At 37.7% G+C, this 14778-nt stretch overlaps 1 protein-coding gene across 6 annotated transcripts in view; it reads left to right on the top strand.

The window, feature by feature from the left end:
• Nucleotides 1–14778, top strand: part of Zfand4 (zinc finger AN1-type containing 4) — a 93245-nt gene that overhangs the window by 9062 nt on the left and 69405 nt on the right. For 2 of the 6 annotated variants that reach the window (XR_009056335.1, XM_057757298.1), the window contains exons 1-2: nt 2287–2315; nt 4945–5244. Coding sequence is in view for 3 of the 6 variants with exons in the window: in XM_057757298.1 (XP_057613281.1) it covers nt 2297–2315; nt 4945–5244 (319 nt within the window). In the remaining 3 variants the exon portion in view is untranslated. Of the gene's footprint in view, nt 1–2286; nt 2316–4944; nt 5245–14778 lie in introns of those variants that run through there. The other 4 variants (XM_057757416.1, XM_057757370.1, XM_057757698.1 and 1 more) reach the window with 3 other exon arrangements.

Below are 14778 nucleotides of genomic sequence, written 5' to 3'. Positions count from 1 at the left end.
ATACTATGTATGGGAAGCAGAATGGGTATAGGTGGAGTTTCTCTGTCTTCTGCAGTCACTCCCAAATAACCACACAGAGACTTATTAATCATAAATGCTTGGCTGATAGCTTAGATTTGTCTCTAGTTGGCTCTTAAGAATTTATTGAAATTTAACCATTTCTACTAAACTATGCTGACCCAAGGCTCATTTACCTCATCTATGAACTACCCATGTTACTTTTTCTGCATCTGGCTCATGACTTTTCAGACTCTACCTTTCTCCTTCTTAGCATTCTCTCTGCCCTGAAAATCCTGCCTAGCTGTTGGTCAATCAGCTTTCCTTTAACAAAGAGAGTAACACATTTTCATAGTGTACAGAGGATTATTCCACAGTATTTCCTTCTTTTTGTCTAAATATAAATGAAGTTTTTAACTTTAACATAGTAAAATTATATACAACAAAAACAGTTATCAAGTAAGAATTATAGTTATAATATCCAGTCCATTTGTATTTTGCAAAGTTAGAGAAAATATTCTATGTTTTATCTTATCTCTTTGTCTGAAGTTCTATACCTATTTACTTTTTTATCATAACTAAGGAAAACTTTAAGTCTAATTTATTAAATCTTTAACTCCATCAAAGATCCCAGAAGGGTGTAATGTTACCTAATGACAGGAACATCTCACTACCTGCACAGTTATCCAGAGTTCTTCTCTAATGTTGAGGCATTCATCTTTGTATATCTGACAGATATTTTTGAGAAGCAGGGAATTTTAAAGGACTCTTCTACTTTGTATTGGCAAAGTTTGGCAGTCACTTTTTTTTTTTTTTGCGTTCTGGTCCAGTTTGGACAGTATGATGTCAGCAATTCAGGCAAGGGCAGTTTCTTTGCCCAAATGGCTAGCCTTTGCCATAAAGAAAACAAACTCCATACAGAGTTTCTTCAGTGGCCATCATCATCTTTTGAAAGAAACCAGTGCTGTTTGGAGTAGATGTGTCTCACTGTCATAAAAATCCTTAGGTTATTAAACATATTAAATTCAATATTCTGTAGGTCTTTGAAGTGATTGAAGACATTTTTCTATCTAAATATATCTCTGTAATCTTGAAAACATACCTAACATGACTATATGTGTGACTATTATAGGTGACTATAATCTGTATTTCTTACTATATAATACATTTTAAATGAGTTTCATAAACACAATACCCCAAACATACATATAGTACAGCAAAAATAATTTTCGTATCAATAAGCCAAAATCCATACTAATGTAAAATATTTTGTGATTAATAGTTGTTTTTTGGATTAAAGTAGATTCAATCATCTACTTTTTTTTTTTTTTTTTTGGTTTTTTGAGACAGGGTTTCTCTGTGTCTTTGGAGCCTGTCCTGGAACTAGCTCTTGTAGACCAGGCTGGTCTCGAACTCACAGAGATCCGCCTGCCTCTGCCTCCCAAGTGCTGGGATTAAAGGCGTGCGCCCGGCTACCCTTTTTTCTATCATTCTTATATCATCCTCATTTTTTCTTTAGAAAGACCTTTGAATTTAACACTTCTGTTTAGCTTTTTTTCCTATGACCAATAACAACTTGTAACCAACTCCCCTAAACAATGATAAAAATTCATATTCCATTGAATAACTTAAACCTACCCATACACCATCTCTTGATAATGTGAGTGTCATTCTCTAAACACTTCCTTTTGTCTGTGGGCATACCAGTATCTTTGGGGGAATCTTTGAGAAAATCAGGATAATTGTTAAGTCTTGACTGGAGTAGTTTGTGAGGTTGGACCATCTCGGCCAGCAGACTTAGAGCTGTTTTGGATGCAGAATTTTGAGGGAATTGTTACAGAGGCATTTTGAGATGCTGTATCACCTGGGCCATCCATTTTCATTGGTGTCTGGTACCTTTGTTCTGAAAATGTATAAACTTTTAAAGGTAATATACATGTCTGTATTAATACAGGCATATAGGCTGTGTGTTGTACACAAGTTAGCCCAAGATGATTTTTTGTTTTATGTTTGAGCATGTAAAATGTAAAATATATATTACATTTTTTGGAGGGTTTTTTTTTTTGGTTTTTTTTTTTTGGTTTTTTTTTTGCTTTTTGAGCAGGGTTTTGTAAGTGAACATGAATAGAATAGTCCCACACTAGCTCAGAATTAAATATAATAAAGGTTTTTTATTTAGGGGAGCCGACTCGCAGATTGCAGTCCTCTGCATGAGCGGGAAACAGGAACCAAATTCAGCAGCCAAGAGAGAATGAGCAAGCAAGTGCAAGAGCTTTTGGTACCCAAGGCCACGCCCAACATGGTCCAGCATCTCAAAGGTCATTGGCTGAAGGTGTTTTCCCCTGCACTGTTTCTCTGTGTATCTTTGGAGTCTGATCTGGCACTAGCTCTGTAGACCAGGCTAGCCTCGAACTCAAAAAGCTCTGCCTGCCTCTACCTCCCGAGTACTGGGATTAAAGGAGTATGCTACCATCACCAGGCTGTTTCGTAGGGATTTTTTTAAGATTTATTTTTTTATGTGTCTAGTTAGGATTTTCAGGGGGGTCTTCCCTGATCAAATCTGATTGCTATCAACCTGGAATGAATCCACAGCCCCTCATTTCCTGTGGAGATAAAAGCAAAACCTCTTCCGCAAAGTAACATTTTTCACTTCCATTTTGAAGTCAAGATATTTTAAAAATATATAGGTTAGTTTAATCTAGCAGTTTTTATAAATATATAATGTCTCTTAGCAGCTATCTTTCCTTCATCAGCAGTCAAAGAATTTAAGGACGACATATAGTAACATATAGGATCCAGTCTCTCCCTGTATTTTCCATCTTTACCTGGCTATTTTTTAAGCTTTACTTCTTTTTTAAGGACTTTATTATTTTTAAACTATTTTTTATGGCTGTCTATATCCTTTCTCTTTTCTCTCCCAAGCCTATGTATATTTTTAAACCCTTTGTAGCCCATTTAGAGGTTTTTCTCATCTGGATTTGTCTTTACCTGAGCATCTATATTGTTTTCTGATTGCATGAGATGAATTTTAAACGGCTACATCAGCTGCCAGCACTGTTCAGCTTAGTGTATGGCAGTAGTGCATGGTGGTTGGCGGCTGGCTGCATCCTGCAGGCAGTTGCCAGGAGACGTGTCTCTGTATTGTGGCCAGCATAAGAGACACAAGACTAGGAAGCTGTGTTTGGCTCTGTGTTTGTGTGTTTAGAAACATTTTAAAGCTTTTGTGGATGTAGGTGCCGGACACTTAGGCAGTATATATAGGCAGATTTTTGTGTCCTGTCAGCCAGTTTCCAAACAACCATATAGAGCCTTATTAGTTGTAAATGCTTGATAGATAGCTCAGGTTTGTTACTAGATAACTCTTAACATTTTAAACTAACCCATATTTCTTATTTAACCTCTGCCATATTATGGTACCTTCTTTCAACACTTCACATTCATCTTTCTTTTCTCTCCATCTGTTTGTTTGAAACTCCTGTGACTCTGCCCTTTTCCTTTCTGGCATTCTCTTAGTCTGGTTCTCCCACCTAGCCTTATCCTGCCTAGCTATAGGCCAGTTAGCTTCTTCATAACCCAATCGCAGTGACATATATTCACACAGTGTAAAGGAATTTCCCACAATGGGGAAATTTAGGAGTGATGACTATTGGGTGTAAGACTTTTGGGGTTGTGAAATATTGTAAAGGTGATTGCAAAAGGTTTTTTGTGTCACTCACTGCTAGAACACTTGGTTGGCATACCCAGGGCCCTTGTTCAGTCCCCATCACTGGGGGAAATAATGCTTGCTGTGTTTGGACATTTTTAGTATTAAAAATGACTGAATTTTAGATGTTAAGTGAGCCAATTTATAGTATATGAATTATATTTCAGCAAAACTATTTTGGAGAAAGATTCCCTCATCTGTAGCATGATTAATAAAAACCCAGAGACAGAAATTTGGGTTCAACCCAAAGGTCAGAAAAGCAGAACAGCAAGCCACTGACTCTTAACCTCTACCTCAGTCTGAAATAGTGATCCTGCCTCCAGGAATCTCAGAATGAGACTGTGTGTGAGAGCTGTTTCCTCCATTTTATATTCCTTTCTAGTGCTGGGATTAAAGGTATACGCCACTGCCGCGCAGTTTCTATGCCAAATTTGTGTGGCATAGATTAAAGGGATTAAAGGTGTGTGTCACCACTGCCTGGTCCATAAGGCTGATCAGTTTGACTGTTTTACTCTCTGAACTTCAGGCAAGCTTTGTTTATTAAAATACAAATTAAATATCACTACCCTCATTTCTCTGGAAAGATATGCACCCGTGTTGTTTAAGTGTAAACCCCCGCCCCCATCCCATACAAGGTGTTCTCCAACTAATAGCAGTTTTCAATGGGACCACCCTTGCTGCTAGTTCTATACTATTAACTTACCTTAAGCATCTATCCGTTTTGTCTGTCTCTCTTCTCATTAGCCATTATGCTTGTAAACAGAGACTGTCTAGTGTCTACCCCATTACCATTTCCTATTTATTTAGTGGATCAAATTTTAAAGGAACTTATTATATTGTTTGCCATTCTTTTTTCCAGTGTAATTATGTATAAGACTCTAAAGTTTTATATGGTTTAAAAGAGAGACATGTTTTAGAAAAGGATGTTCATACACTTGGAAAGTCTTACAACATTATATTGATATGTAGAATTTTAATATTAGCAAAAACGTTTCTCATTCATGTGCTGTTAGCAACAATGCTTAGCTCTTGTAAGGTACATAAAGAATCAAAAGCATATCTATTCTTCATGAATAGTCTACTCCGAGAGTGATTTCAGAGGCAGGCACACAAAGTTCACTACTGGACACATGTAAAGTTAGTAGAATAAGTTCTGAGAGTCTTTGGAAGACCAGTATGAGCTAGAGTTATTCACAAAACTTTTCTTTAAGACTTAAAAAGCCAATTTTTGTTTTTTTTTTCAGGCACAAAACTTAAACATGAACAACGATACATATCACCAATGTTCAAAGCTGATTTGGTCAGAACTGGAATACAGTTGCACACAACATATTCCAGAGGAATTAGAAAAGTCAAAGTGATGGATGACAGAAAAGAGCCTCCCTTCTTCAATGAAGATAACGTGGGACCGTTTTACTTCAAACTTCCTTTCTATGACACCATGGAACTCTTCATTGAAACATTGACTGGAACATGTTTTGAACTAAGAGTTTCACCCTTTGAAGCTGTTATCTCCGTGAAAGGAAAAATTCAAAGATTGGAAGGTACTACTAGTCTTTGTTTCTACAATATGAGGATTAAACATTTTAACAGTTTTTTTTTTAGTGGAGAAAAATGTAAACATATGCCATTAGGATTTAATTTAAAAATTTAAACATATGAATAGGATAATACCATCCCCATTATATCTTCCAACAGTTACCTACTTAGAAACTGTCTCCATTGTATCCCTTTGTGCTCGCCATCTTATGACCTTCACGAGATTTCTCGATTCAGATTTCTGGCATCATGTTAATGGCATGAAGTAAATATTTCAAAATAGTTTTAGCAAGTTGGAATGATACATACATCGAACCATAACTATTTTGCAGTTACTTTTAATGGCAAGTGTAATTTATTTCTTTTTAGAGAACTTGCTTTTTCTTTTAACACCAGTTTGTAAATTCCTTTTTTTTTTTTTTTAACAATGGAGATTTTTCTGAAGGTTTGGGTTACATTTACATATATATTCTAAGTTTCTCTAACATAGCAAGGATTTTGAATGACATTTAGTATCTTTTTCTGGTATATGTATTTGTGGTATCATAGATTACTTTATGTTAATATTACTCTTCCAGATTTCAGATTACCATTTATGGTTGTCCAGTTTGGACTAGAAAATTAAATCATTTCATATAATGCTAAGTTGATCTCTGCTGGTGGAGTCAACTGGAATTTATTTGTAACATGAAGGTACTAATTAGGTTTTCTCTCCAGCCAACTTAAAATGAGAATTACAGAAAGATGAGAGTGTTTGAATCTTTGTAAGATTTTTGGTCTTTGTGAGATCAAGGATTCTGAGTATTCCAGGTTTTAAATATTTGCTTTTCCTTCATCCCTCTCCTTTAGAAAAGTTTTAGGGGGTAGCTGAGTCTAGAACTACATCAAAGAATGTCATGTGCACCCCTGTTTTCTAAACAACAAAAGAAGTGGCAGTCGTTGTGTTCTGTAGGAGACTTCAAAAGAACAGCCTACATGAAAAGTCCATTTTAATCCATTTCTGGGGGTCTTTGTTCTTCCTCACTGGATGTCAGTTGGAGCTAATGGGGAAGACTCTCAAGACTCCAGATTAGCAAGATGTGACTGGAGAGGACAGAGGGGCAGCTTGAGTTGGTCCTGCAGAGGGAATGGTTGTGCCTGCAGAAGGCTTTTCCTTTGGGTAACTCTTGATGAGTCAGAACTAGAACCTGATGGGAGGGAAGACAGAGTAAATTGTGGAGGAAGACTGAGGAGACTGTGGTGAAATGGGAGCGATTGCTTTGAAGCACAGAGAGAAGAGGTAGTTGCCAGAGAACTGTAGCAGGTCTGGAAGGGACAGAAATAGCAAATCTACTAAGCAACTTAACATTAATTTTTATTTGTTTTTGTTTTGCTTTTTTGTTGTTGTTTTTTTTTTCGAGACAGGGTTTCTCTGGCTAACAGTCATAGCTGTCCTAGAACTAGCTCTTATAGACCAGGCTGACCTAAAACTCACAGAGATCCAGCTGCCTCTGCCTCCCGAGCATAGGGATTAAAGGTGTGTTTCACCACCACCCAGCAACATTAATTGTTAAAAATCACATTTTCACTTATGTGTATGCACGCATATATATGTGTACTTGCTACAGCACACACACATGTGGAGGCCGAGGACAGTTTGTGGGAGTTGATTCTTTCTATTATGTAGTTCTTAGGATCAAACTGAGTTCATCAGGTTTGGCAGCAAGCTGCTGTAGTGATGAGGTGAGCAGGCCTGCTTTTCTTCCTGCCTGGCTCCCGCGCGGCTAGCTTAGCCCCGGAAATAATAACACGAAAACTATTTATTTAAACACTGCCTGGCCCATTAGTTCTAGCCTCTTATTGGCTAACTCCCACATCTTGATTAACCCATTTCTAATAATCTGTGTAGCACCACAAAGTGGTGGCTTACCGGGAAGATTCTAACCCACGTCCATCTTGGGCCGGAGCTTCATGGCGGTTGCCTGACTCTGCTTTCTTCCTCCCAGCATTCTGTTCTGTCTTCCCCGCCTACGTATGTTCTGACCTATCAGGCCAAGCAATTTTCTTTATTAATTAACCAATGAAAGGAGCAGAAAGATAAAAGACCCTCCTACATCAAGCTGCAAGCACCTTTGCCAACTGATCCATTGCTCCACCCTAAACACATCTTGCTGGCTTCCAAATGGACATTTCTTAATGTTAAAAATAGAAATAATGGTAGTAACAGTTGCAAATGATCTTCTCAGGATTACATGGTTTACCAAATGTAAAATGTCTATTTTCTTTATCAAGGGAAAATGCTTAATCTAGAGCTAATATCATCTGTTTCTGAGAACCAGATGTACATACTGTACACTTGGGGAAGGCTATACTTTGGCTCTCTAACTTTCTGGAGCTTACTAACCAGAGCAGTGGTTTACGATGATGTGAACATCCCTACTAGAAGGTCTGCAAAATACTGCACTGCAGTTGAAAAGAAGCATGTGCCAAGAATTTTAAGGGGCTACCTGGAGCAGTGGAGTCCCTAGATGTACCCCTTAGTTTTGGCATTGCTGCTCCCTAAATAAATGTTTCTCCTGTGAACATAGAAGAGGATTGTTTTCCCTGGTTCCTTACGAGTAATGGATCCATATTATTAGTTATGGACAATGAGCTACAGATAGACAGTCATTTTTATACCTGACAGCTGCTGCTCCATCAGCAAGGGTTCCTGAAGGACTGTAGTAAGCAAACTCCTGTACCACACAATGGAGAGTAAAATAGGCAAGGGGAGAACTCTTTACTTTTTTTTTTTTTACTAACTATAATTTTTTATTGATTTTATTGAGCTATACATTTTTCTCTGTTCCCCTCCCTGCTTCTTCCCTCCCCTTAAACTCTCTCTAATGGTCCCCATGCTCCCAATTTACTTAGGAGATCTTATCTTTTTCTATTTCCCATGTAGATAAGATCTATGTTTCTCTTAGGGTCCTCATTGTTGTCTAGGTCCTCTGGGATTGTGATTTGTAGGCTGGTTTTCTTTGCGTTATGTTTAAAAAAATACATGTGATAATTGTCTTTCTGGGTCTAGATTACCACATTCAATATGTTTTCTAGCTCCATCCATTTGCCTGCAAATGAGAACTCTTTACTTTAAACCTTTGACTTTTTTTTTTTAGAGTAATTTGCCATTTCTACATAGCCCTCTTTATTGTGACATTAGATATTAGGACCAGATGTTTTCCTGGGTAGGTTACCTTATTAGTTGTCTTTTTCAATAGCATCACCTTATATTCATTACATATTGTTCTCCTGAACAATGATAATAGTCTGTGTTATTTGGTGGTCCCCAGGGCCTTCCTGACTAATAACTAGTAGGAAGATATTCCGTGCCTTACAGTGGATTTTTGCTTAATAACTTCTGGAGGAAAGATTGTCCACCCATACAGAGTACTTCTGTTCAAACTCCTTCTTTTAAGGAACTTTTAATGTACAAAGTGTTGGGTTTCCATAAGAACTTTTAATACATTCTTAGTTTGGGTTCAACCACACCCCTACGTCCTCTCCCTTGTTTCCTCGCCCACATTTATTTTAACCCTTTAATCCTCAGTATTGCTCCCCTGTTTCACAGCATATGATTCTGATGTGTCCTTACCTCTTAAGACCTTGTCCCTTCCCCATCACATGTGTCTTTTCCAGCATCCTGAGCTCTACAAAATATTCCAGATTAAATACACAAATCTATAAATTCAAAGCTAACATCCACATATAAGAGAGAACACACAATGTTTGTCCCTCTGGGTCTGGGAATCAATATATTTTCTAGTTCCATCTATTTCCCTGCAGCCTATTTTCTTTGCAGCCTATTAAAATTTTGTTGAGTATATGTACCACATTTTCATTATCCGTTCTTCACTTGGTAGGCATTGAGGTAGATTCCATTTTCCTAGAGATTGTGAATAGAATAGCAATGATATATGTGAATTTCTCTGTAGCAGAATATGGAGTCCCTTTATTCTGTGCCCAGGAATATAATATGGGATCATGCGGTAGTTCTTTTTAGCTTTTTGATATAACACTCACTTAGTCAGGCATTGGTGGCTCACATCTTTAATCTCAGCACTTAGGAGGCAGAGGCAGGCAGATTTCTGAGTTCAAGGACAGCTAGGACTACACAGAGAAACCTTGTCTCGAGAAACAAAACAAAAACAAAGCTAGACAAGCGATCACTCCTAGAATGACAGCAGTTTACAGTCCCACTAGCAGTGGATAGCTATTCCTCATCCTCATAGCCTTGCCCGCTTTTGTTGACTTCTTCCTTTCTTGATGATAGATATTTTAGCTGAGGAAAGATCAAATCTCAAAACAGTTTTAATTTGCATTTCCCTCATAACCAGTGATGTTGAAATTTTTTTAAAAAATCTTATTAGCCATTTACACTTCATTTTTTGAGAACTCTGTTTGGTTCAGTGACCCAATTTTTGTATTAGGTTTGTTTTCCTGATTTTTAGTTTCTGATGTCTTTGTGTATTCTAGATGTTAATCCTCTTGACATGTAGCTGGCAAAAATTTCTCTGATTCTGTAGGCTGTTTCCCCATTTGATTGGCATTTTCCTATATTATTAAAAATACATTTTAAATTTCATGAGAACCCACTTGTTGATTGCTAGCCTTGTTTCTTGAGCAGATTTCTATGCAGAAAGCCCTCACCTACATTTACATTCTGAAGTGCATACCCTACTTTTTTTTCCTCCAGCAGTTTCAGAGTTCAGATCTTAGTTAGGGTCATTGAGCTGTATAGGTGACTTTTATGCAGAGAGAGAAGGCCTTCGTTTCTTTTTTCTACCTGTAGACATTTAGTTTATTCAGATAATTTGTTGAAGATGCTGTCTTTTCTCCAATGTGTATTTTTGTCAGAAATCAGGTGGCTGTAGTTGAATGGTCTTGTAACAGAGGCCCTTTCTTCTATTCCATTGATCAATAAGTTTTTGGGTCAGTACCATGCGGTTTTTATGTCTATGGCTCTATAGAGTTGAAATCAGGTGTGGTGATACCTCCAGCATTGTTGTTTCTCAGGATTGCTTTTGCTATCTGAGGTCTTGTGCTCTACATTAATTTTAAGACTTTTTTTCTATATCTGTGATGAATGTCACTGGAATTTTGATTGGGATTGCATTAATTCTATATATTGCTTTTGGTAAGACAACCATTTCTACGATAGTGATTCTTCCAATCCACGGACATGGAAGGTCTTCCCATCTTCTAGTGTCTTCCTCAATTTCTTTCTTCAGTATTTTGAAGTTTTTATTATAGAGATCTTTCACGTTTATGATTAACTTTGTGCAAGGTTTATTTATTTTTCCACATAATTTGCATGTTCTTAGGTACATATTAGGGTTTACTATGTCTTCTCAATAAAAGGAAAAGAGTATCCAATTTAAAGTAAAAATGAAAGACACCCTAGGCACACACTAATCCAAATAGAGCAGAAGTAGCTGCAGATGGAGTAGAGCTCAGACTTCAGGACTGAGAAAGTTAATAGTGGCAAAGGGGTGGTGCCTTACCTAGTGATAGTATTTGTTGTAGATATGTCTTTATGTATAGAGTGTATTTTTTCTATATAACAGATGATGAGTTTTGTGGAGTTTTTTTCTTTGCTTCTTATTTTGTTTTGAGATAGGATCTCACTTTGTTGCTAGGCCTGGAACTTGCTGTTTCCCAATCTGACCTTGAAATAATGATCTGTCTGCCTCAGCTTCCTGAAAGCCGTTGTTACCATGTTTATGCTACCATGCCTGGCAAGTCCTGTCTCCTTCCTTCCTTCCTTCCTCCCTCCCTCCCTCCCTTCCTTCTTTCCCTTTTCAGGCAAAGTTGTATGTATCTTATCTTGGCATTGAGCCTTTTGTGTAGCTGAGGATAATCTTCAGTTTCTGACTCTCGTGTCTCTATCTCCCAAGTACTGCCATTACAGGGGTGCTCCACTATGTGTGCCCAGTCTGTGCAATGCTAGGGATTAAATCTAGGGCTTCTTGCATGTTAGGCATTGCACTCTACCAAATGAACTACACTCCTAGCATGTAGTCTTATTTTGTTTATAAATCTGACAGTTTCTTGAATTTTAACTGATGGGGTTTCAAATATGGTTAGACTGATATCTAATGTATTTGTTTTCTTTTAGTTACCTTTGATTTTAGTTGCTATTTTTCTTCCTCTCCTTATTTTGCTATTTTAATTTGAATATTTTATATGATTCTATTTTCTTATCCTTCTTAGAATATCACATATATTTTTTAAGGTAGCCATTCTAGAGTTTGCAGGATGTTTACATCTAATTCAAATTCACTGCTTCATGGGCCGTGCAGATACTTTACAATAGTGAAATGGTCCTAATTCTAACACTTCTTATGACATTGATGTCATTCATTTCACCTACATATAATGTATAAAGTATGGTTATCATGTATATTTTTACTAATATTGTTTTGAATTAACTGTTAGTTCTTTGTGAGTGCAAGTTTCTATTTTGCTTTTTATTTCTTGTAGTTTGTGCAGATCTGAGTCTCTTGGCTGTATCACCTTCCTTTCTTGAAAGCGTCTTTTAGTATTTTTTGCAAAGTGTGTCTACTGGCAGCAAATTCCTTCAATTTTTATCTGAGGAAGTATATTTTACTTGCATTTTAAGTGTTTTATTAGTATATTTTAGCTGTACATAATAATAGACTTTCTATGACATTTTCATAAATGTATGGCAATACTTTTTCATAAAACCCCTATTACCCTTTCTCGTTCCCCTTCATCACACTTTCTCTTGTTTCAGTTTATACTTTGCCTTTTTTCTGGAGTATGAATAACCCTATGAGTTTCATTAAGGATTTATACCAAGGCATAGGCAAGGGGTTATTTACAAACATTTGGTACCTTATTAGTGGCTTACTCCATTATAGAAAATGTCATTTCCTAAGCAATCATTAGTTACCTGTGGATACCAGGGAGAGCTTGAGGCATTGTGAGCCTCCCACCCACTGACATGGTGTAGGATGTCAGTGGGCCTAGGATTATTATAAGTATTATTATATAGTTTATGTGCAGGCAGGCAATCACAGCTCCTGGGGGTTCATGTCCAGAGGACACCTTTAGACAGTGCCTCACCTCTTCCTCTGGCTCTTGCATTCTTTCCACCTGTTGTTCTCCAGTGCTTTCTGAGCCTAAGAGGAGGTGATAAGATGTCCCATTTGTAGCTGAGCACTCAAAGGTTGGTTACTTCATTACTGTCTAGTTATCAGTCTACATTAACAACTGCTTGTAGGAGGAGGCTGCTTGTTTGTCCCGGCTGCCCAGAACCGAAATTAGCACACAGAAGCTGTATTAATTAAATCACGGCTTGGCCCATTAGCTCTAGCTTCTTATTGGATAGCTCTTACATATTAATTTAACCCATTTCTATTAATTTTTATATCACCAAGAGGTCGTGGCCTACCAGCAAAGTTTCAGCACATCTATCTTTGGCGGCTCCATGGCAGCTCCCCAACTCTGCCTTCTTCCTCCCAGCATTCAGTCCAGTTTTCGCCGCCTACCTAAGTTCTGTCCTATTAATAGGCCAAGGCAGTTAGTTTCTTTATTCATTAACCAATAAGAGCAACACGTAGACAGAAGGACCTCTCACACCAACTGCTCACTGCAGAAATCTGAAAACATTAATCAATGGGTATAAACATAGTTATTTAAATGGCTATTTAACAGACACATCATGCCCATTTAGCAAAACAACAATAGTTTCCCATTAGGGCCTATGAACTCCCCAGCCACTGGCTTTTGATCTGGTCTGTAGGGCCAGACATGAATTCTGTCCTGTGGAGCAGGCCTCAAATCTGATCTGCACTTGGCTACTCCTACGTAGTCATACCATTGCAACAGTGGGCACATCATTCCTGGGTGGTTGGTAGTGTAGCACACAGGGACCCCAGTTACATAAGAGGACACCAATCCTCCAGGAGCCTTAATAGTATGAGGGCTGGCCAGCAGGAAGAAGCTTCTTGTTCAGTTTCAGCTTCATTTCTGTGTGTTCTGACTAGAGAATGTGATGTTTTCAGCTCACTCTGTAGGAAGGTCAAGTTGCCTCTGCTTCCAAGTGCTGGGATTAAAGACTTCATCACCATCTCTGGCAGCAATAGTTCTGCAGTGGCAATTGTTTGCATTGTTTTCAGGGCCTCAGGGATTGCTTCCTTGAGAAACAACTTATAGCAAGATAACTCACTCCCTGTTTTGGGATCTGAAATGTTCTATTAATAACCTAATGGGAGTATCATTATTCACTAATGCAAGTTACCTTTATCTAAACTAATTTTGTAAAAACAATTAAAATTTTTTATTATATGTATTTCTCTCTCTCTCTCTCTCTGTGTATGTGTGTGTGTGTGTGTGTTTGCATACACTTGCATGCCTTTGTGAGCAGGCATTCCATGACAGGTGTGTGTAGGTTATAAGATTTGCAGAAGTCAGTTTCCTTCTCACATCATGCAAATTCCAGGGATCTAATTCAAGTTACCAGCTTGATGCATCTACTTTCTGAGATACTTTATCAAATTTTTTTTTTCAGTTAGCTTACCAGATGGAAAATTTGGTTTATGGCTTTTTTGTATACCCTTACTTTTGTTTGTCCTGCCTTAAATCTCTGCTTGTTCCCCATCTTACTTTGTTATTATCTAGCTTAGACCTTTTATGTTTACTAGTTTTTGTTGGCTTGACACAAAATAGGGAGCTGGAACCTCAAAATGGGGAATTGCTGCTTTTAGATTGGTCCCTGGACATGTCTGTGGGGAAATTTTCTTAATCACATATTGATGTAGGTGAGGTCCCATCCCACTCTAGGTGGTGCTGTTCTTAGGCACATGGGCTTGGGCTGTATATGAAAAGTAGCGGAGCAAGCCAGTAAACAGCATTCCTCCATGTTCTCTGCTTCAGTACATCTCCAGGTTCCCTTGGTAATGGACTGTAACCTGTAATAGAAAATAAACCCCTTGCACCCCAAGATTTTTGTCTGTTTTTATCACAACAGCAGAGAAACTAAAACAACTTTCCATCCTCAATATTCATTACCCCCCCCCCTTTGTTTTTGAAAGGTAACTTTATAGAGACACAAATCTAGGTTGGGAGTTTCCCCAAACTTTCAGCATTTTACTCCCCTTTCTCACTGAATGCATCCTCTCTTTGTTTCTTTTTTAAAAAACCTGCCTTGTGTGTCTGTGTCTGTATCTGTATTGTGTATGTGGATGTGAGTATTCTGCAGTGCATGTGTATAGTGGAGGTTAGAAAACAACCTCATACATGCACACATGTAGGGGAACACACCCACACACATGCATATGCCCCTGTATTCATTCAACTTTGTTTTCTTTTTACTATTTTGAGTCCTGATGAGTTTAAATTTTCCCTTATTTTTTGTCTTCTTTGGTCTCTGAATTATTTAGAAGTATACCTTTATTTCCAAACTTGAGAGATTTAAAACATCTTACTACTCACTAATTGTGGGTGATGCAAGTAAATAGAACATTTATGGTAAATATGGTAGTGATTTGTAGAGG

This window comes from Chionomys nivalis, chromosome 1, assembly GCF_950005125.1.
Source record: "Chionomys nivalis chromosome 1, mChiNiv1.1, whole genome shotgun sequence".
Taxonomy (NCBI): Eukaryota; Metazoa; Chordata; class Mammalia; order Rodentia; family Cricetidae; genus Chionomys; species Chionomys nivalis.
This window is presented reverse-complemented; position numbering and strand designations above follow the sequence as displayed.